Source organism: Macrosteles quadrilineatus, unplaced genomic scaffold (genome assembly GCF_028750875.1).
Source record: "Macrosteles quadrilineatus isolate MER2022 unplaced genomic scaffold, UCM_ALF_1.0 Scaffold_1__1_contigs__length_201487025, whole genome shotgun sequence".
NCBI classification, from domain to species: Eukaryota; Metazoa; Arthropoda; class Insecta; order Hemiptera; family Cicadellidae; genus Macrosteles; species Macrosteles quadrilineatus.
In genome coordinates this window covers 144,662,725-144,687,923 of record NW_026542594.1, presented here as the reverse complement: position 1 = coordinate 144,687,923, position 25,199 = coordinate 144,662,725, and the positions used below count along the sequence as shown (strand labels likewise).

General features: G+C 33.5%; 1 protein-coding gene across 4 annotated transcripts in view; it reads left to right on the top strand.

Moving 5' to 3' along the window:
* LOC128986360 (synaptosomal-associated protein 25) overlaps positions 1-22,538 on the top strand; it is a 54,179-nt gene extending 31,641 nt beyond the window's left edge. For 2 of the 4 annotated variants that reach the window (XM_054406705.1, XM_054406728.1), the window contains exons 3-8: positions 130-171; positions 7,000-7,048; positions 12,767-12,884; positions 13,317-13,445; positions 19,220-19,364; positions 20,151-22,538. In XM_054406705.1, coding sequence (XP_054262680.1) covers positions 130-171; positions 7,000-7,048; positions 12,767-12,884; positions 13,317-13,445; positions 19,220-19,364; positions 20,151-20,213 — 546 coding nt within the window. In that variant the 3' untranslated portion in view covers positions 20,214-22,538. Of the gene's footprint in view, positions 1-129; positions 172-6,999; positions 7,049-9,651; positions 9,701-9,938; positions 9,988-12,766; positions 12,885-13,316; positions 13,446-19,219; positions 19,365-20,150 lie in introns of all 4 variants that reach the window. The other 2 variants (XM_054406721.1, XM_054406713.1) reach the window with 2 other exon arrangements.
* The last annotated feature ends 2,661 nt before the right edge of the window (positions 22,539-25,199 follow it).

The window sequence follows — 25,199 nt, the reverse complement described above, 5'->3', positions numbered from 1 at the left end:
CTTGAATTAATAAAGACTTGTTTAACAATTTCTTATTGTTCTTGAAATTTAGTGTAACACAAACAACATGTATTATTACAAACCGTGTTCATAATTTCTTATATTGAACGTTGTTATGTTTGTTTGCAGTCCCTGGAAAGCACCCGGCGTATGCTGGCACTATGCGAGGAGGTAAGCATACAGTTTTATGTATCTTTATTGTAGCTCTAACAGTTTGTGGCTGTTGTTTAACTTGACATTTTACAAAGTGTGGAATGGGAAACTTTGGAAGTTGGGTTAAATAATATAACATACTACTAATAAAATGGTTCGTTCTGATGTTGTGGTGCCTCGCGTTTTTGTCGCATCGTGGCACCTAATTTAAAATATAGTTGATTAGCTTACATACCCTAATTAACTTTTAACGATCACTTTTAATTGTTAAACGATATCCTTTCTGGCATTATTGTCTTTACGTGTCCAATGTTAATACAGTAAAGGCATGGATATTATCGAAAGTAAAGCATAAAGATGGCTCTATTTGTCGAATATTAGCCTTCTGGAACTTACTGTGATGTTTAGCTGTGAAAATACAAGATAATGGATGTTTTTTTTTGGGGCAAGCTATTGTTCAAATCTGGAGTTCTTTGGAACTGAGTCTTGCCTGGAATTGAATCATAGCTTGCTTGCCCCAAAGATGAATCCCTGCAATACAATCGTAACATATTTCCACTTCAATGACGTGACTTGCTCCGAAGACAAAACAATTTGGCGGTGTCCACTTTGACTGTGAAAGCCTTCTAGTTTGTTTCTATCCACTTGTATTATAATAACAGCTATTGCACAGCCACTTATACATGATAAATGCCAGAAGTGTTGTTGTTTCGGTGTTTGTGTTTAAACGTTTTGGGGGATTAACATCTTTGACCTAGGTTAATGATCACAGGCTTTGTTTATCCCCTCTGACACTTCAAGTAACGAGTGCAGAAGCTCTGTTGTGAGACTGGGAGTTAGGGTGCTTGTTCTCCTCCACAAGAGCGACTCTGAAGCTGCTAATGTGGGAGAGCGCCTCCTTCACCACTAGAGCTCGCTTCAAACATGTTTTAAACTGATTAAGATCACTTAATCTTTTGTTGGGCATACAGAATGTTAGCTTTTTCATAAACCTTAACTATATAGTTTGTTCTTAAGTTTAAAGCATATTTTTTTATAAGTTTAAAACATGTTTATACATTTTCTTTTACCTAACCACAAATTCTGTATTTTTATTAGTACAGTATTAGTTATTAATTAAGTTGGTTTTGCTAAGTTTTAAGTAATTTTAGAAACATTTGTACAAGTAACCTAATATTTATGTTAACCAAGATCTCTGGTGTATTATTGTTTTATGTTTTAATATTCAAACTGGCATTAACCTTCCTGTCAACAAAGTAGCTTCTATACTCTGTTAATTAATTGTGTTTTAATGTTTCATACCAGCAGCATGACTGATAACTTACTCCTAATCACTACAGCCTGGTACTTCTCAGATATATTTGCCCATCAGGAGATGGTTTGGTGTATGCCTTGGTCATTATGTGTTATTGTGCATCCCCCTCCCCACCGTACCCGGACTGTTTGGTGCTTCTCTTGACTGTTGAATGTTTCACAGCTTTTCACAACCTCAACCTGTGAAACCCGAGGTTTCTACGCTCTGTGTTTATTTTCAGGTGTTCTGCTTCCTTCAACTTGCGGAGTTCTAATGTTGCATGATCTTGGCAATGTAATTTTAACTTTCAGTTTTCCCTTTGACAGCGGAATCCGGATTTCACACGAGTCGGTAAAGAAGCTCCGATTGTTGCATCAATTTTTTTAAACTTGAGCGAAAAATTAAGCTCAATTTGTAAATAAATAAAAGTCAATCTAAATAATCTTGGGTAAACAAAAGCAGTGTCATGTTTTTAATGTAATCAATCTAGAACTTCTTGTTGTTGTTCATAATTGGTCATTTTATTCAAAAAACTTGGTGTTTCACAAAATTAAGATCTCTTAATTTTGCCGTTGATGAAGAATAAGGATAATGTCTAAAAATTTGTATTATTTTATATTTACAAGACTTGTGCCATCAGCCATTGCCATCACACAGACATCTCTCAATCCCTAATTGTCATTCATTATAAATCAAATGTTTGAGCGGACACATCAAAATAGAGTTAATCTGAGAATTTTAAAACTTACAGAAGTGTTGTGAACATCTTTTTGTTATATTTTTGCATAATCTAAACTTGGTTTAGGAAAAAAAATTCATTAGGGAATTAAAATTACTTATAGTATGGTATGTAATCTACATCCTTAAGAAGATTGTTAAAGTTATGAGAGTTAAGAGTTTTGTAGATTATTTACATAAACTCTAAGGAACAAAGGTCTGTCTTTACTTACTCTATATTCCATCACACAAATGATGTCCTCAAGCTGTTTACACTCTGGTTTTATTCGTTTTAAGAATCTCATGCATCAAACTTTTAAAAAATTACTTGCAACAAGAAAAAACTAAAGTTAATATTACCAGTTCATTTCCTTATTAAGATATCTTGTCCAATATTTTACGTATTTTGTGCTGTTATATTTAAATTCAAACAATGTCACACTATTTCAATTTGTCATTGTTAAATGATAACTGTATGACGATCATTCGATTCCTTCTAAACACAAATATTGGCTAATCTTGCACATTACAGGTACACCATCAAGATACCAGAATGTTAATGTTGATGTGTTTACAGATGTAGTCTACATTGTTGTTGGGTGTTGCATGTCTTGTGCTTCTTCTGGGTGTTGGCCTCTGCTGTTTCTCTATGTCTCTCCCTTTCTCTCTATCTTTATCTCTTTCCTCCTCTCTCATCCTGGCTTTCTCTCTATATTGGCTGTGGTGTTGTTAATTTCAGTCAAAGCACTTCCTTTGAATGTGGTGTCAAAACAATGTATGATTATAGTATTTATGTGCAAGATAAATTACAATTTGCAGATAAATTGAAAACTTTATCTATAAATGGATATTGGAATGTTCTAAAAGATTAAACTAATTTAAATTCTTGGGTTTAATAACATCGTTCACATCTATTAAGAATATTACAACTAAGGTAATGGTGAACTATCTTAAACTATGCCGATAAAAACCAACTTGATTACCTAGTGAAACTAACACCCTTAATTAAAAAAAAAATACATGCAGCAGTTATGTGTGTGGTACAACCCCTAGCACCACTTAACGTATGCTCAGATCAATACACGACCTGAAAAATATACAATAACGTATAATGTAGTAATAGCGTAATAATAAATAATGTGTACACCTGAGATTGTTCTAGTAATACTGTTTACTGTTAAGGAATAGAAAGTCAGTACTGTAAAAACTAGAATGTTTACAATATTAATTTATATTTGGTGTTAGTGTAAATGTATAATTTGTAATTTAGATTTTTGTTTGATAATTTTATCGATGAAAGTAAACTTTAACCCCTAATAATATTGCCAGAGACTGGTTTATCCTAGTAGTCCACAGTTGTGTCAAAGCAGTCAATTAAAAACAATGTTTCTAATTCTTTAATTCTGTAGAAGAAATGTTTGGTTGAGGTGATTAGAATTTGATTGGAAAGAATGTATCAGTGCATAAAGTGAAACAAATAACTGGCATATATTGATGCATGCAGCGGAACAAAGAGCTAGTACTGTATGTATTGGTCTATCCAGTGAAACAAAAGGCCGATAGGAAGGTAGCTGATGGTAACTGATAGAGGTCAATCTTAAAAGTTGTATCCATTGTAAAATTGAAAACTAACTCTTATGACGATCAGAGAGAAATTCCAGACTATTGCATCAGATAACTTAGACTTAATCTAGGCTATAAAAGCACTTGAAAACAAACTGAAAGTTGATTAATAAGATTTGAGGATACCTGTCAATTTTATTGAAAGAATTGCAAATTAGGATAATATAGCGTCACAAATAATATACATTAATCTCTCAACCCGAACATGCAATAGCATTTGTCCTCATTTATTTATATATAAATACTCGATGGTCACATGGTGCGGCTCTGCGGTGTCGCCCGCCGAGCACTCCGACTACTGTATTGTCTATTTAGGCTACACTACTGCCCACATTTACATCAGAATCCTGGACCTACATATATGTATGTGTTTGCAAGAAAACGCTCTACAACCCTTTTACAGCTTTTTTAATTTCTCTCAAATAAAAAATATACAGGAGAAAATCCAAAATAACAGTGTCAATAGTTTCACAATTTTATCAATTATACTAAAATTACGGGAAAATTATTGGATTTACGGTAAACATGTATATGATATTTTTTGTAGGAAATTTAATTCTAAAGACAACAAGCTATTATTTTACCAAATTAGACAACTAAATAAGATTTAAGGATACTGTCAATTTTAAAATTGTCAATGTAAAGAGTAGAAAATGCAAATAGACCAAAAATAGGTATTGTAACATAAAAAGAAATGAGAGCATTTGTTGGAGCCTCAATGCGAGTCTGACAATGCTTATTTGTCTAACTAGTGTGCAAATTGGCACTGTGCTGCATTCGAGAGAATCATTTATTTTATAAATTAATCCAGTGCAGCAGAGATACACCATTTCCTCATTAAATGTGTACAGTCAACATAATCCATGTACAAATATTTATTTTTTTAACACTATTACATACGCGTAAAAAAACAGTTCATACTTAGTGTACTTTTTGTATTTTTTATTACTATTTAGTATTTACCTAGGGTTAACAAACGGTTCTTGGTTGTTCCTAACGACTCTTTTGTTGTATGGCTATATTTATTTTATTATGATTATAATTTGCAACCATTCACTAAAAAAACACACAATTCTTCCAGCCACATTAGATTTATAGACCTTCAAAAACAGCCAAATGTCATTACAACTGGGTAACAGTTGATCCACATCCACCATTATTTATAGTCAGTGTCCGTCAATTTGTTTTTAAATCATATCATCTCACCTAACTGTCACAAGTTGTGTTATTTTTGTTATTCTTAGTTTGGAAATCTGAATTAACAACAGAAGTTGAAGAAGTAAAATGAGTGTTGGTAAGTGATTAAGTCCAGGAATCAGTTATTTTCTGTGTTATAATCAGTGCAAAAATAGTTTCGGTAGCTGTAGGAAAGATACATTTCTATTCTACTATCGAAGACCTGAAAGCTAGGGATTTGTAAAGCACTATTACGAATCTGTCAATTACAATGTTAAAATTTCCAAATTTGAAAATAAACACATATGTACACATATGTTCCAAATTAGTAATCCACTTATATTTCTCATCACGCATTCTTTTAAGAAATGAGATGAACTCTAATTTAAAACTACCAATAATAATTAGTCGAAAAATTGTGATAGGTTTCAAATAGCATTTAAAAATCTGTTGTACCAATCATTCATAAGATTTTTCCTTTTTAATTTAGAACAATAATGAAATATACGTGGAAAAAAAATTTGAAAATACTTAACTAAATAATCATATTAATAACTCGTGTATAAAAGATAAATACATCCAAATAACACATTCAATGAATGAGTGGAATTTTTTAATAACTTAACTAAAAGACATTTACTATAGAAAGGGTAGATTACGCGGTTTTTATTTTTTTTAAGGTCTATAAAAACCTAACTGTGCTATTTTAATCCTACAACCATAGATTAAACATACTCCCTAAGGGAGTATGTTTAATCTATGCTACAACCATGACGTTTTCACTAATTGTTCTAAATTATTATTTCCCTATAAGTAATCCGATGAAACATGTTACCTTTATGTTATTTATTTTCAAAAGGCTTTACAATTTCTAATTTTAGTTACATAAAAGTTAAATAAAAACTCTGAACTAATGGATAGATAATCCAACTGAGTGGGAAACTGCCTTGAAAACCATCTCACTGAATAACACTTTTAATACATACAATAAACTCCAAGCTGCTTTGATATTATGTGTTCCTACAACAACAAAAAAACATATTCCTTCATATCTAGAAGTCTAACTTGTAAAGCCCGTTCAAAGAGTAGGCCTACTGCAAGCTCAAAATGTTTGTAAACTAAATTATAATGAAATATGGCAGAGGAGATGTCTAAGTTATCTGTATTGTGTTGAATATTTATACAACATTGTTATTATTTTCCATATAGGTTTTTACAATGGTTGTTTTGTAAGCAATGAAGTTCTGGAATTGTAACATATTTAATGTGATTAGTACCTATTTATGTACCTTTTTATTGAAATATTTTTTACTTTCCGAAGGAGAGGTACCGGAACGCCGTTCCGCCGCAAATCGAGATTAAAACTATTTTACACAAGTGTTAGGTAAAAATTTGTACTAATTATTGCAAATTTATTTTCGGTTTGTTTATTCAATAGTACGAGTAGAATTACCTCAAGGTCACAAAGTGTCTGAAGTAGTAGTGTACAAAGCTATAAAAGCAACATACATTGTTGTACTACATTAACTAGTACTTTTGCAAACCTTAATACCGCTCGTCTATCCTGTGAACAAAACTGTATAAGTCTCAATGATCTTTTTAATAACTAGCTTTATTGGTAAAAAGACTTCAATAAATAGTTCTCATCATTAGAAATGAAAACTTGTAATGTTTTTCTTTAGAGGAGGAAGTAGTTAAAATTTATATTAGGAAACATTTAGTAGGTGGATATTCATAATTCACGAATTCCTTGTGCTAGTTGAATGCTAAGAGTCTTAAGGTGATATGAAAAGAAGTAGATTGTGGGGGAGGGATGTAATGAAAACCCAAGATTTGAATATTTTAAGTTTAAACTTAAGTACTGGTATTAGTATCTGCGAGTTTGAAGGTGATGAATCTGCATGAAAGGAATTGCTTTGACAGTGAGCCCCCCACGAGCATGTCCGCCACTACAGCACACCATAACCATACCTACATGGCAGTATACAGTATACAGTACAACATACTTACATAACTCTTTGTTTTTACGCTGCCAGAGCAAGGAGGCTGGCATCCGCACTTTGGTTGCCTTGGATGACCAGGGAGGTGAGTTGTCCACACAACCTACCCTAACTAACAGTATCAGTCTGTACTCTGTAGATGCGATGGTCCACCAACATTATCACTCACATGTACATCACGTGACAGTGACATGCTCTCTGTACATAACCCCACGTGCTTGCATGGCTTCTTGGATCTCTCCTTGTCTTTTGTACATTTGAGTGTATAAGGTTGGTACGCCATTACGTCGCTCCTCTCAAGTGATCAAAAAATATTACTTATGGTTCTGAGAAACACGTTTAAATTTGTTTGAGATAATAGTTTCTCACTGATGTAAAAATATACGAATATTCTCTTATGTTATAAACAAAAATCTGGAGTTACATTTAAATTGACTGCATGATAGGTTTGTACATTTTTTTCAGGTTTACTGTGTTGTTCTAGGGATATCAATGATATTGGAACTACTTAATGTAAACCCTTGTTTTGCCTAAGGTTTATTAAGTAATCCCACATTTGTTGTGTAGCTGTAAATTAACTGCAACGGTTCTTCCTTAAAAATAATGTCTTGGCCATTAGATAGGTCGGTGTCAAAAGCAATCAAGATTGGTTTTGAGCTATTATAAACAGATTTTCAATTATTATAAGGATACAAATAACATATTATTTCACTTGGAATAGGTGCAATAGCTAAAAAATATCTGGAGATACACAACAAACAGCATTTCACTCTGCAGTTAATAGTGTTACTCATTAAACCACAATTACTGCAATTATAACCATTCAGAGTAGATGACGATTTATCAGGTATTATCAACACTACTAGTTATTTTAATTGATCTTGATTCATAAAAATAAGCAAATTTTAACGCGTTAATATATTCCTAATAATTGTATTTGAAGGGAAACTTACCAATCTTATTCCTAGTGTAGGAATTTCTGATTACCTAGTTATCTTCTTTCTACTTATAAATAGCCTATCCGTTTATATCTCCTGACATTTCACTTTTTCTACGTTTCCCTTTCATATGCTGCTCTACCTGCTTTAGAAATTAGGACTAGTAATAAATATTGAAACCAAAAAACTAAGTTTTGTAAATATATACTTACATATTGAAATGGTAATTAAATTAAGTGTTTTACGCTATTCAGACAATTTTGTTATGTGGTGTAAATACAGGTTTGATACAATAATAGTTTGAGTATGTTCAAAAAGTCCTAGACTATTCCAATTACTTCCATAACAAACAAAATTATAAAACTGCATAAAATTACTTTTTGGTATATATTCATACCCCCCCCCCTTCAGCTTCCAAAATGTATTTGGAAGAATATGCCCTAAATGCATAGATAAATGTAAAAGCGTTTGATTACAAAACCAAAAATTATAAAAGGACAATTAAGAAAAGGATGTAATCTGGCCTTGAAGTTGTGCCTTTGTCCTTGAGACTGGCTTGTTCTGACCACTGGCCAGGCTTCAAAGTCTTTCAATGGTCTTTGGAAAATATTTTATCCTGGAATTTGAATGTTGAAACCTTGCTTGTACCTGTACCACAGAGAGAGCAACACCATGCTAGTACATACTTCACAGTAATGATTCAATTGGGGTTTTAACATTTTGTTTTGTTTATTAATGTTAACATGTGTTGCTTTATTAACACTCAGCCACCAAGCTAATTACTCCAAATCATGATATAAACTAATAGTAGTTTGTTGTAACTGTTTAGTAAAATATACATTATTGTCGGGACCACATAAGTTTGCAGTTGAGGGAGGAGCCTATTTACCATATGGTTTTGAATGAACCAATGAGAACGGTGCGGTGTTGCCAAATTAATAATACCAGCTGATTTGAAAATATTGCTTTTATATTTTAATTAGTGTTGTCAATGGGCGATGTGACAACGTCGCACTAGCCTTGTCTTGTGATTGGCTGCCACCAACTGCAAACTTACGTGGTCCCGACAATAATGATTTACTTAAGCAAAAAAATCATCCACTCTGGGACTTTTGAAACACAGAGAGTGAGTGATATGTTTTGTCTAATGTTTCTCTTGGGATTTTCCATGGCAATTTTATGGAAGTTTAAATAAATGTAGAATTTATTTGAACTGAAAGAGGTGAATGTTGTAAATACGGATGGTGGAGGGTCGGCAGCAGATGGTGTTGTGAGTGTTGCTTCATGTGCAGATATCGCTTCAATGTTGTGTGTTGGTTGCACCGTAGACCAGTTGTTGTGTGGAGTCCACACACCACCACTCAAACACAAACAACAGACCAACATTCAACTACTGTCCATTCCTGCCTCAACATTTTACTAAGGAACATATCGATTACACGTATGAAATACAAATAATTTTTCATTATCTCTCAAATTGGTTAGTCAAAGAATATTTTCTTTCGTATTCAAAGATAATCATATACTAAGCTAATTGTTACACATTACAATCAATTTTACTGAGCTTAGTGATAGGGATGTATTTATTTATATCGTGTAAGAGTTTTTATTCTTGCTGAAAACTGTTTACCCAAGAACAAGAACCAACAATGTTTTTGTGTATCGAGTAATAATTATTTTGATTTATGATTTATTTCTGTTTAGTTGTACTGTTTGTTTGGATTGATTTTAAAGTGATTTTTGTGGCCAGAGTGAGGATGCTGGAGCCAAGACGCTGGAGATGCTAGACCACCAGAAGGGTAAGGCGGTCATGCGGTTGTTACAGGTCTCCTTCACCTTAACCTACTAATACCATCGGCATTGGGATTCGCTTGGTTAACATTAACGTTATATAAGCAACTAACATAGATTAAGTAGTGCACGCAAACAGTTTCTTCTAAAACTTGAAAGAAAATAGTTGTATTTATGTGTGAGACTGTTTGGTGGCAATAACGCTAGGATGGAGGGTAGTTACTCAGACGGGGTGTGTTGTTGTAGAGTCATGAGGTCGGCATGAGATCTCTAGTCATGTTGGATGAGCAAGGCGGTAAGCTATAACCTTCTCAATCCTTCCACGACACTTACACGGTACACGCAAGACTCAACCAAATACCAGACTTGCAAAACAAACCATCAGAGTGACAGAAGATGCTGAGGAGAGGGAATGGTCAAGTACAAACATGCCTTTTCAACATCAATGTTCAAGACAAACAATATTATTAAATATAATTAATAAATAAAAATCAAAAATTTTTTAGAATCCAACCAAAAATTGTAAAGCACAATGGAACCATAAATAAGGCTTGATTTTATATGACTAGCTTGGATTAACCAAAAACATTTAACCTTTCATTGTTCAAACATAATCAAAATCCTGAAAACTACTCTTATTCTCATAATTGTCAACAAATGTTAACATACTACTAGTATTTTGTTGAGTCTTGTGTATACCTCAAACAAAACGTTAATAAAAATAAATATTCTATAAACATTGCTGTTAGTATAGCAAATATAACCATTTATGTGTATATTAGTTCTTAAATCATACCTCTCATATATGAATCAGTGTAGTCAAACGTCAATATTTCAGTAAGCATTTTAATAAACTTAGATCGGAGCTTTTTAGATCGGACTTTTCTGGTTTCAATCTGGAATTAAAAAAAAACATGAATGTAATGAATATATGCATATTTTCGGTACATTTACCCACTGTTTTCTGCCTTAAATCGAAAATATTGTTTTATATTTCAATGCGGATAACAGAATGAGCAGAGCCGCGGTTGCATGTGTCGTGCTATGGGTTCAAGAGATAATTGGGCCTCCTCCCCTTTCTCATCCTTGAGCCCCTGAATTACTAAAGCAGCCCTGAGAATGAGGTCTACCCGACCAATACAAAAGTACTAAAACAATGTTATCAATTTAAGTGAAGTTTGACCGACTACTGTAGTACTTCTGAAATACTTGAAAGGCTCATGTATGAGAGGGTTTTGTACGTCCTCCTTCCTTGGGGGCCGGGGGCATCCTATTTATATCAAGATATTACAACTGTGGCTTTCATTAATACTATTCAGTGAAGCATTGAGTAGCCATACATCATTATAATATAAACTTGCTAAATATAATGTCTCAATACTTTTTTAGCTTTTCAACCTACCACTATGTTATAATTTATTATGAAATACAATTTTTTATCATAAGTATTTTTATTGTTTAAAATAATTGTTATACAGGACTAATATGATGAATGAGTTAGATTCCTGTTAATTTTCAAGGAACTACATTGACATACAGTAACAAACATGCTCATTTTGAAGTAACTTAATTGCATTAACATAATAAAAACAGTTTTGGGTAACCACACTCTCAAGATGATTTAAAAAATTGTGTTTATAAATCAATTTAAACACGAAACAATCTAGCATTTTGATATACAAAGTTAAAAATACATTTATATTATTGTTTAGGTACTTATTTTTTGTCTTATTAGTATCCATTAAGTTGTAGTTGACCAAATATTCTACATTTAGAAAAAATATATATAGATCTTTCAAACCAATATATAATTTGTATAGTTTCACAGTTGTATGTATAAAAAATGTATTAATAGGCCCTTATCCATAAATTAATATTTGTACATTTGGATAGTTGTGAAGTTAGCCTCAGTTTCAAGTACAGTACAACCTTGTTAAGTCGGCCCCTTTAAGTCAGATCCCTGAATAACCCGGACCGGTTCGGAATAAATAACTTAAAATATAACTTGCATTTAATATACATTTATTTACTATTGCACATAATTAGGATTACAACAAGCACATAATGGAGCAGTGATCATGTTTCCCCTGTTTTCACACACCATAGTTGATTTTCCGACTGTACCTCTGATGCATTGGTTGCTCCGCTTCAATGAGGTTTTACTGTATTAGTTTTTCTAACTTCTTTACCTGGTACTTGCTAATATATGATTTACAGCTGTCATCAGGAGTATCCTGGTATATGTGTTGTGTGTTTTACCTTTATTATGTAAAAATAGTATAATTTGAAAAATACAGGTTATTTACTAATAATGCATGCCAACCAATATTATTTAGCATGCTATTTATTATTGACAAATATGTAAATGGTATATTTTAACGTTATTTCATATTCAATGCTTACTAGTTTTATTGCAGTTATATAAAATAGGTACCCAAAAGCAATAAAATTCAGAATGGGTAGTCATGATAACAAAATTTGTTAATATTTTTGATCACTTGAACTTATGTGCTGTTAAGTTTTTCAATTGGGTGTACTCAAACTATATACTGTACTTTAAGTTCTTTTAAAGGATGGATTAGTTTTATTTGAAAATTATAATAATTCTAAATATTTTTCAGAAACATAACAGAAGTATATTGTAGTGGTTACAACTACTTGAAATACTAGGAAACGTAAGCTCTATTTATTGACATTTTGTCTAATCATTGATATTGTTTACAAAAATTATTACCGCACACAGTTAACTTTATATTGGCAGTACAATACCTTCTGTTCCCCAGTCAAAATTATTTATACTTAAAATGGAATGCTTATTTTACTTCCTTACTTTACTGTATATATTTATGGGGTGGGGTTATACATTCCAGTATACTCTAGTACAACTGTAACTGTAAAATAAATAACAATATTACAGGTTTTTGTAGAATAAAAAAATACTATTCTATTCTGAAAATAAAAGTTTTGGAGCTGGTGTTGAAAATTATCCCAGTTTTAGTACGCCCAAAAATCATGATAACCAGTATAAAGTGGAGATTAAATCACTGACAGAGGGTTGATGTTTTGACTCACAGAACAACTGGACCGCATCGAGGAGGGGATGGACCAGATCAACGCGGACATGAAGGAAGCTGAGAAGAACCTGACAGGGATGGAGAAGTGCTGCGGCCTCTGTGTGCTGCCTTGCAACAAGTGAGTGTTACACATACCTACCTGGGTATAGTGCTCGCCTTACAATCAAAATTGTGCCGGTTCGATCCTGTGAAAAGTCAAGACACTTTCAATAGATTGAAACTAGACTTACCTGTTCTTGATCATTGCTCTTTTCAATGGTCTTGCGTAATGAAACAGCTGATCTTACTCAGTAAAAAAAACTACACAAGGCATCTCACTTCGTTCTACCTACACTCATCCATCACTCATATTTGGGTTTAAATATGCACCAAAGTTCCGCTCACAATTTGCAATAATGTTTACTTGTGGATAAACATGAAAGTTTGTAAACACTGGCTTCATAGAAATCACAGGCTGGTTTTATCCGCTGCGGTTTACAGATTAAAGGCAACTTCAAGTTAAGTCTAGTAAGCCTACTACTTGATTTAATTGTTTGCTCAATCATTTCAGATCAGCATCATTCAAGGAGGATGAAGGGACCTGGAAGGGCAATGACGATGGTAAGGTTGTCAACAACCAACCTCAACGAGTGATGGACGATCGTAATGGACTGGGGCCCCAGAGTGGATACATTGCCAGGTACCCAAGCGATTGTAGAGTTCTATACTTAGTAAAGAGGGTCGTCTAGAAAGTAAAGAACGATTTGGCATGGTTCAATAAAAACAAAAAATATCAACACCAAGCTTAACTTACAAAGACACAGTACCTTACCCTACATAATCCCAATTGTTTTCCAGACACTTGTTGTAACTTGGAACCATAATGTAGGCCTATATTCTTGTCTTATACTCATCAGCTGTGAGAGATTTTAGCCATGGTGTCACTTCTTTAAGTTTCTCGTCATTTCCAAATTTGTTTCCACCCAAAGTTCCTTCAACTTTGGAAACTGGTTAAAATCACTTGGTGCTAGGTCAGGGCTGTAGTGAGGATAACTGAAGATTTCCCAGTTTAGACACTGAAGTTCCTGCTGCGTTTAGATGAAGCATAAGGTCAGATATTGCCATGAATGAAAAATACTTTATTCTAGAGATGTAACGAATAGTACTTTTGGCCGAATACCGAATACCGAGTATTCGGTGAGGTCGTAGGCCGAAGCGCCGAATATTCGGCGGCCGAATATTCGGCAACACTTGTAAATTTCCTTTTAATGTTTAGGGTTAGCTATGACTCATAGACAAGTCACAACTTGTCTCTTTGTTATAGTGAGGGGGAGGGGTAAGAACATTAGAAGCCCTAAAACTTAGCTGTGACTTTGAATGTGATGACAATTCACCCATTGATGATGATGATTATACACCACCTACCAAGAAGCCAAACGATCAAAGTGGAAGTGATAAAATACACACCAGCTTTTGGGACTGCTTTGAAGAAGTCGCAAAAGAAGCAGATCAATCTTGTGGCAATGACGAGGGAAAAAATTCTGCAGCAACCGAGATTGATTTATATTTAAAAACTGTTCGCCTGGATCGCAAAGGAGACCCTTTCAAGTGGTGGTCAGCCAACGCCAAACAGTTCTCAATTCTGTCAAGCATAGTTAAGAAATATCTGTCGTCGCCTGGCAGTAGTGTCTACAGTGAAAGACTGTTCTCAGAAGCTGGACTAATTTATGAGGCTAAACGCAACCGCTTACTTCCAGAACGTGCTGAAAAACTTGTTTTCATTCATCACAATTTGCCATTAATTAAGTTTGAGTATTAATTTGCAATGTTTTCAAAATAAATGTTAGTTCTTTTGGTAATAAACATGTTTTAAATAATTTCTAAAAGTTTTATTTTACCACAAAGTCTAATTTAAAAACTAAATACGGGTATTCGGTTTTGGGCCGAATCTTAACTAGTATTCGGCCGAATACCGAATATTGAAAAATTGGCCGAATAGACCGAATACCGAATAGTAACCGAATATTCGTTACATCTCTACTTTATTCCACCGACAGCATTCCACATTAATTGTTGCTTGTCTCGACATGAATTTGACATGGATTAATGATTAATCCCTTTGGGTCCCAAAAAACTGTTGCCATGACTTGAAAAAAGTGGTATGACTGCGTGTGATACCACTCCATTGGCTGACGCTTGTTTTCAGGATTCTTATATAAAACCATGCTTCATCTCCCATAACAATAGAATAAAGAAATTAGTCTCCATCTTTGTCATATTGAGTCGAAAAATTCAATGGCTATTCCCATGTTTTTAGCGAATTTCCCATATAGGGAATAAGCTATTACCGTAGTACTCATGGTAAGACCTGGACCCAGGACCCATTTTTTTTTTCGTTTTGAGGTCCCTAGAGGCCAAAAACACCATCCGTTCAAATTCATATATATATATATATATATATTTATATATATATATATATATTTATATATGTGTCCGTTAGCGCGATAACTCGAGCAAAAATGATCCAATTTTGATGAAATTTGGTACAAACGTGTAAACCTACGTTTATTCGAACGAGTTCGCGAACCAGCATGATCGGACCATGGAAACGGGGGTTTATGGGGGCTTTTATGGGGTAAAAATGGGTTTTTCCCATTTTTGACCCAAAAAACATAAAATTTTGCAATTTCTTTCTAAACTATTTTGTAGAGCTTAAAAAAACAAATAATTTAGTATATTGAAGCGTTATAATGCGCCTAATATTTACGGAGAAAATTCCAAAAAATTGTAAATTTAAAATTTCCATGTTATTCTTATGGAGAATAAGTAAACTGTTGTAGTTTGCTTGTTTATTAACATATTTTGCCCAAATTTGGAAAATGTTTTTATTTCTTACCAACCATTAACATTTTACATAAAAAACACTTTTACCCTCCCTGTTGCAGCAAACCTAATTATGTTTTAAACTGATTCTTTTTAAATAGGGAATAAATGTGATATTTTTAAGGAGACATTTTAGTGTAAATCCAATCAGGGAAATGGAAATTCGCTTAGTTTGCAGGTTTGCTGCGGCGGGGGTATTTACCTTATGGTCATCCGTCACAAACTTAGACACGAACCGAGCACACATTTTCATGTAACCAAAATGATCTGTCACTACCTCATGTAGGGGTGATTGTGAAACTTATGGAATTAAGTCATATAATGTCATCAAAGTAAATCATCGGTTTTCCTAAATTTTTGTATTCAGTTCATCCTTGACTATTTTCGGCCTCTCACTCCGATTTTCACTGTGCATGTTAGTCCTACCTTGTTTAAACATGATACAGTATTTTCTTACCATTACAATCCTACTATCGACGCTTCCGTGAACGTCTTAGTTCAATATTAATGTTAATAAAATTCTAATCTAATTTACTTGTTTACATTGACAACAAACATTTCTGTTGTTGCCTCATCTAAAACGGACGATCTTTACTGTTTTTGAGCTATAAACAAAATACCAAGTAACATAAGTATAAACTGTAAACACTGTTATGGCCATATTGGAAAATGGCGGACATATTTTTAAAATTTGAATTTAAACTATGGAAGTCCCCCATAAGGAGTTGACTCAATATCTCTAATAAAAAAGTTAGCTATTGCTTCACTTTTTGTGAGACACCCTGTATACTAAGCGATACAGAACAGAGCACCCTGCTTCTATTTATAGGCTAGCTGATTACTTACAAAACTAATAATTATGTTACAATACCTCGTTAAGTAATCCAAATTTATGATGTCAGGTTAACAACCTACATTTTTGCCGTAAATGTGTCATCGTCGGGGTTACAAAACATAAAAGACATCGATGTCACACGCACACAGTAAATAGACACGAAACGAACATTTAATTAACATTGATAGGCCTATCACACGACACGGACGGTTCCAGCGCAGTTAGTAGGCTGCAGTGTCAAGATTCCTTCCTTGTTGTTGTCCACGTTGTTAGTAGGACAAAGGTCAGGTGGCCGGTTACTTTCTACTTTAAGATTAATGTTATTCTTGGTTTGTTGGCTACTCATCACTAAAACAAATTAATCACAATTTACTAAAAAAATGAGGAGGTATATTTCGAGTTTTCATCAAAACCCATCTTCAGCCCCTGGTCTGGATGAGAGTCTGAAGATGGGTTTTGATGAAAACTCGAAATCACATTTTTTTAGTAAATTGTCATTAATTTATTTTAGTGATGAGTAGCCAACAAACTAAAAATAACATTGATAATGCCACCACAAAAAAAAAACATGCCGGAATGAATTACTTTAAGATAACTTGATGAGATATTCTACCATAGTTATTATTCATATATAGTAATCCAGGGGCCATCAAAATGGAATTTAATACCTACAAAAATTACATAGGTATTTATTTAGTTACTTAAATAATGGGTTGCAGCTAGTGATGAGTCGATCAAAAAATTTATCGATTCTTGATACCGATACCTGAAAAATTTATTCTCGATTCCAATACCATTTTTTTTTTGTTTTACCAAATTTTCTGAATGGATTGGTTATACTACACCAACCCCTGTCTTTATGTCCTTCCATTAAGTATTTATGCCTGACATTTTCAGTCAAGCTCAACAATCACATAAGACCAATAGATGGAGCATGTTGGCCGCGACGTGAAGCCAGTATTTTTCACTAATCTTTACTAAGATGGCGGCTGTCAGCTGTGATGAGCCCTAATAGCTGGCGCAACTAATTAAATGTCAATTATGTTTATCAATTATTAGATATCAATGTTATCCGTCGCCTTTGTATTATAAACATTTCTATTACTAACACAATGACCTTCAAAATATGTTTTTAATTTGTTTTCTAGTGTTTACCATTTCTTAGAAAAAGTTAGTTTACATAATTAACAAAAAAAACTTTTTGGGTGAAAGATAAATTCCGAAAAGCTACAAATTAATTTATAATATATGTATCTATATCGTATCAAAGTTTGATAAAGTTCTAGCATTTGGTTTACAATGTACGAATTTTCGAAGTCACAAGATAGTTTCTGAAACTCTTATACAACTCTCCTTTATATTCTGACTGTCATATTAATTTTTGTGAAAGAGCTAAAACATATTAATTTTTAGATGAATACAAAAAATAAAACGAAGAACATTTATATGTACTCCGTGTTTTTCTAATTAGTTTAGTAACTTTTCTGTATAGCTCCAAACTCATCAACTTGTGACTTCATCATGAACTTGAGTATCTAAACTGTATTACAAGTGAGGTTGTAGGCAGAATCTGCCCGCATGACGCCACGCGGCGCGGCGGGTAGCCCCTATATTACAATTTAAATTACAACCAAACTACACTAGCTAAAAATTAAAAAAAAAATATGATCCAAAAAATTGAACTCTTATCTACAAAAACTACGGTTTTTTAACTTACCTGACCAAAAATTAAAAAAAGTAGCAGCTAACGAACTTTTTTATGTCATATTTTAAAACTCATTTAAAAGTACCAACTTTTGAGCTTTTAATTAGAACCAATAGTGTCCTAGACTTATTGACATCATTCATACGAAGTTTCAACGATTTACCTTTAGTCTAAGTAGGCTAAATGTCAAGTTATTTTGAAGCTGGACATTGAGTTTTGGTGCCGTTTTCATTGGCATCTAGCGCTTCTAACCTACATTAAGATGGCGGACCTGGCTTCAGCTGCTTGAATGTTAGTTAGATAAGCGTGCTCCATCTATTGGTCTTATGTGATCGTTGGTCAAGCCTAACTCGAGGTAATATCGTGATTATTGCCAGCGGTCGTGGAGATATCATCTTTGTCCTCTGGGATCACTGCAAAATCCAAAATATCTTCCTCAGTTATAGAAACATCATCACTGTCTTTCGCGGTCTCGGAAAAATCATGAACATCTCCTGCGGCTGTGTTGACGTCATTGTTGTCTCCCGCAGTCACAGAAACATCATCATCGTCTTTTGCGTTCGCGGCAATAGCGGTAATTTTCCGATCGCAGGGGCGGGTATCAGAATAGACTTTTGTCGGTCGGATGCCGATACCAACAGCCAAGTATCGGTGGTATCGAGAATTGGTATTGAGAATCGACACATAGCTAGTTGGAACATTATTTGAAATTTGAACCATAACCAGGGTTGTTCAATATACGATTCTAATTATTATATCCATAAAGAAGTAATTTAATTATATGGTCTGGTTTGGAGTATTTAGTAGGTATATTATCTTTTCATCATTAATTACCGCTAATATCTGAACTAAATTTCTAACCCATTCTTGCAATATAAAACACTTATCAGAGAGAATTATTTCAGACTTTTTATTGTAATCAGGCCATAGTAACAAATATAAATATAAAATTTTAAACGTTATAAATTTTTCTTGAAACTGGGACTAATATTTGTGTTAAATTCCTAATACTTGCCTTTCACAATGCTAAATTAAATATGTTGTGTTGCAGAATCACCAACGATGCTCGAGAGGATGAGATGGAAGAGAACATGACTCAAGTAAACACGATGATCGGTAACTTGCGGAACATGGCTATTGACATGGGCTCTGAGCTGGAGAACCAGAACAGACAGATTGATAGGATCAATCGCAAGGTATGTATCCAGCTATTGGAGGGAAGGATGTTAGTCAGGACACTTGCGGAACATGGGCACAGACATGAGCTCTGAGCTGAAAAACTAGAATAGACAGATTGATAGGATCAATCACATTGTATGTATCAAGCTATGGGAGGGAAGGATGTTAGTCAGGAAACTTGCGGAACATGGCCACAAACATGGGCTCTGAGCTGAAAAACTAGAATAGACAGATTGATAGGATCAATCGCATTGCATGTATCAAGCTATTCGAGAAAAGGATGTTAGTCAGTTTTAAAGTTTGTTTAAGTTAATTTCTTTTATATGTTTAATCAAAATTTATACGTTACGTTTTAAAGTCGTCATCACAAATAACATAAAAAAATAACACAAACTGAATTAGTAAGGGTGGCAGAGAGATATGCAAGTAAAAGAAGTTGAATGTGTAGTACAAAGCGAGCTGAAACAATCAGAAATTACAATCAAGTGCAGGTGCCTAGGACGCAACTACTGAGTACAGAGACTTGTGGCTGGAGATGTAGTCGCTGAATTTTGTCGACTTTAGTCTATTGCATATGTTAAAGGACAATAAAATGTTTTTGATTTCTTTGGCACAAAGAGGTTGTCTTGATGTACCCGCTACAGTGTAGAGTCCTACAACAGGGTCATAGCATGCAATACTGTACTGTGCTGTATGACCAGTGTAGGCTACACAATGTCCTCAAGCTAGGCCTGATTTCACTATTAATTTCCCAAAGTTTTCTGATTATATGGTTGTGACATGTCACTGCTTGTATTTTTCAGGGAGAGTCCAATGAGACAAGGATAGCTGTGGCCAACCAGCGCGCTCACGACCTTCTCAAGTAAACAGCTCTGCTCTCGGCTCCTGCTCCAGGCTTCCACGGTAGGGTAGCAGCCTAGCAGCCTAGCAGCATCCTGATACCATAACATATATCATTAGGGGATCATGTTTAAACATTTTTATTATTGTAGGATCTGAATAGTTTTTTACATTTGATGTGATTTTATTGTCAAACCCTAGTGGTAATTTATTTGCTTTACACACCAGCACAAATGTATCAAACTAGGCTATACCGCAAGACGTCATGGGAGCTTGGATTTAATTTTTAATCTTGTGGTTTTTTATATGTGTGTAATATTTATTGTTGAGTATGACTTGTGAAGTACCTAAATCTCACATTTGACGTAACATAGTTACTGTAGTTAATATGTTATCATTGTTTGTGTTACCTATTGTTTTGATGACTTTGTTTCTTGTATTTACCACCTCTCCCATCATAATAAAGCAGCTTCTTCATAGAAGACTGCGATTGATACCTAGCACTTGTCTAAAATATTTTACTAACGGAGACAAATTCCACTTCACTCAGTGTGTGCTTGCAAACCTACTTAATATAAAAAGATATAAATAATATTTTAATCGTAAATAAATCTTAGTTTAATGGAAGTATTTTTGAAGTATTGTATGTAGAAATATTTTGTAAGTTTTGTCTGTGTAATGTATAATCTTAAAATTAAGTAAACCCCTTACTAAGCAGAATGTAGAAAGTCACTATAACATTTAGTTGTTTCAGTTTCTTATTTCCAAAAGCTAGTTGGAGTTTGGTTTGATGGTTGAACCCAATGATTCGATTCATTGTTCCGTAAGACAACTCCAAATTTATTTACCCTTGTACATAGTGTAGATGTTGCTTTGCTTGCCATTATGTATATATGTACAGATCTGGGGAGGTGAGAATGCAATGTATATAATCTGCATTTATCAAACGGGTGCGTTGGTATTCGTTTTGTTAGCTAATTATAGACTTTATTAACTTAAGTGTTAAAAATTTAGATCATAGAATTTTTATTTATTTTTAAGAATTAAATATATCGAATCGAGTGATGCCTTTCTAACTTGCTATAACTAAATCATTCTCATGTTATGTTGGTTTTGATAAAATTTTGTGTCTTCCTCCAATTGTACAATTTACCAAACAGCAAAAATATACATGTAATAATATTGATTGCTATCGGTTTGTTTTGTTAACAGCAGATATACTTGAAGAGATGTAATGTTTTCAATTATCCGGAAGACTTTACCTTATTTTTAAGAAACAAAAAAGACTCCTTATCGGTTCAAGATATATACATTTTCCCAAGAATGTATTATGTTTTGACTTTAAAAAAATAATCTAAATAAACTGTTCAATTACCCGTTTTATTACTTTTTCAATAATACATATTATTGTTATATTATATTTTCAGGTCTTATTTTATCATCACATAGGTGCATTTAGAAAGTAACAAACCATATGATTCAAATGTTATAGGTTTAAAGTTTTACAGGCATGCCAAATTTTTCAATCATGTCTTTAATGTTAATATAAGTATATAATTAACTATTGAGAATGAGATTCTCTAAATTTTTTAATGTGATAATTAGTAGAAAATAGAAATTACATACTTGACAGTAAGTAGTTGCTGATAGAAATAGATTTTAAATTGCATTGTTTCATTTCCTCTTTTGTATTCATGTGAAACCAGCAGAATTATATTAATCCACATTAATATAGTTGGTTGTGATATTGGTGTCAGGAAGAGTGACTTTATTTCAAGGCTTTTATACTTATTTTGATGGGACAGTAATGTAATGTCACTGATATTGAAATGTCTTATGAAGGAAATGTGAAATGTAGTTATTAAGTTACGACTCAAGAGTACGCTGCATGTGCTTTATGAAAATATATCTATTTAGTGAATTAAATATTTTGGACAGTTAATTCATCTTTCCAAGCAATAATTCATGTGACAGAAGTGATTTTACAGTGACTTATAACTGTAATTTTGATTTCTGATTACTAATTAGTATTAAATCCGTCTTTCTTAACTGTTATTGAAACAGTTAATGGATTGCTTTAGATATCGTGTGGTTTACATTATATGCACTATTTTTGCATTTTATTTGTCAAGATTGTGATTTATGTTTATTAATTTGGATTATTTTATTACAGTGAATACAAATTAAACTGAACAAATTTAATATCGTTAGTTTTATTTATAGTATGAAAGTTGCTAGTTAATGTTGGATATTGTTACACTCTTATATTTCACATCCTGATAGAAAAATCAGTAAGTGTTATGTTATCGCTTTTAAAATCTGGTTAATAAAATTACATAATGTGGTTTTGATTGTTTGTTACTTCTATTAATTTCCTTATTTTAGTACAGTCAAGAATCAAGAATCAAGAATCAAGAATTTATTACAACAAATTACAAAAAAAAAACATTTTGTATAGTTGAGGTCAATATGAAATGTCCAGTGGTTAGCATTAGGGCCTATAACATTCAATAACTAGGCTACTTTAAATAATTTAAACAACAAAGTAAGTTACACAGATTTAAGGCCTACATCAGTCAGAAACTAAAAACTAATATCAATGTCAGACATGAAAAATTCACTTAAACTATAAAAAGGGTGATTTAATAACCAGCAAAAAAGTTTACTTTTAAATAACTTAAGATCAACACAGTGTGCCTCAGCTGGCAAACGATTAAACATCTTTAACCCTATATAAGAAAAATATTCTTGTGACTTTGTTAGCCTGACTAAAGGTAACTCTAAATTATTCCTATGTCTAGTAAAATAACTATGTGAATGTGATCTCAAGGCTACAGCATTAATATTAACTTTTATATAAACAAGACACACATAAATAAATAAATTAAAAACAGTGAGTATTTTTTCCTGAATAAACAAGGGTTTGCAATGGGCTCTGTACTTAGAAAAAGTAATGATTCTTAAAGCCTTCTTTTGTAGGAGCAAGATTCTGCTAACATCATGACCACAGCCCCACAGCAAAATACCGTAGCTTAAAATACTATTAAAGAAGGCAAAGTAGGCCATCCGTAGGTAGTGTCTAGGGATTAATTTTTTAAGCTTGCGGAGTAAGTAAATAACTCTTGAGAGCCTACTACAAACATGGTCAATGTGCACACTCCAGCCTAATTTAGAATCCAGGTATATACCCAATAATTTAACATTATCACAGAGTTGAGGAAAGTTTAAATCATGGTTACTTAAACTAAATAAAATAGATTGAGTCTTACTATTATTCAATAGAAAACCGCTACTTTAGAACCAATCGTTACATTCAATGAGACAGTTGAACATATAAACATTAAGATTATCTAAACTGTGATTAGGTCTACTGCAGAAAAAAGTTGAATCATCAGCAAAAATTATAGAATTACAATTTACATTAACAGGCAAGTCATTAATTACAACTAAGAATAGAAATGGGCCAAGGACCGATCCCTGGGGCACGCCACTCTTCACTACCGACACCTCAGAGAGCTTATTGTTATACAAGACTTTCTGTGTGCGGTTGGCCAAATAGGTCCGAAAAAAGTTTAGCTCAACACCTCTTATGCCGTATTGTTCAAGTTTTGTGAGAAGGATGTCGTGCGGAACACAGTCGAAAGCCTTTGAAAGGTCACACATGGTGGTGAGTGTGCTTTCATGCTTTTCAAAACCATTTAAAGCAGCAACAACAAGGCTACCAACTGCGTCCACAGTTGACAGTCCCCCTCGAAAGCCGAATTGGGATTTAGAAAACAAATTATTGGATTCAAAAAATTTAGTTACCTGGTGTATCACAGCCTTTTCCAAAATTTTTGAGAAGATCGGTACAACGGAGATCGGTCGATAGCTCTCAGGACATAAAAAATCACCTTTTTTGAAAATAGGCACAACTTTAGATAATTTAAGGGATTCTGGAAAATTACCAGACATTAAACAAATATTGATACAAAGGGTAAGTGGGGATAATATCACAGATAGCACTTCCTTGATGAGAACACTGCTGATATCAAAGATATCACGGCTTTTACTATTTCTTAAGCCAATCACAATATTTGCTACTTCCTCACTAGACACTGGCTTCAGAGTGAAATCTGGTACGTTGATGGGCACCTTCATCATATTTTTAGCAGCAGCAATGGAAGGCGGCACTTGGTTGCGGATATCATCAACCAAAGAGACAAAGAAGTCACTGAAGATCTGCGAAGTCAGTGAGTCAGCCGATGTAGTAGTTTTACCCGTGGATGAATTATTAATTAACTCCCATGCACGTTTGCATTGGTTGGGCGCATAGGATATATTGTCAGCATTAGACTTGAGTTTTGCCTGGTTAAGAGCTCTCCGATAACTTGCTTTTGCTTCGACATATCTCTGTTTAGCAGTGACAACTAAAACATTATACCTTTCTGCCCACTGCCAAAAATCGTAAAGCTTTTCAACTTCTCTTCGCTGTTGGGTTAGTTCATGACTGTACCATTTCATTTTAGTTTTATTCTTACTGTTTATAGGCTTATAGTAGTACCAGGAGACCAAGCTTTGCTCGGATTCAATAAAACATTTATTAATATTTTTAATATTTATTAAAAAGTTAATTATTGAATCGGAACTTTTGCAAACCTTCTCTTTGCCCAGTAGCTTTTGGATAATATCGTTGTTTATGTTTATCTTTCCAGTTTTGGCATTAAGTAAGTGTAGCAAGGACAGCATGGTATTTCAAATTTCCGAATATTGTCCACTTGCAATGTGGGTGCATAATGCTTATTCAATCAAATATCTCTAATCCGCCTACATGGCGACTTAATAGGTTTAAGGAATTTCATACTTTACTGCGCTGACGTTCTACGAAACGTAGAGCAGCGATTCATCGACCCTCCTGCTCAAATCCTCGGACGAAAATAAAAGTTTGCCTGTACACGTGCTTGTTTTAGAGAATAGGATTATTTTAGTATCACGTGAGCTCAGGTACATTTTTTTACAAGTGACTTGTTCAA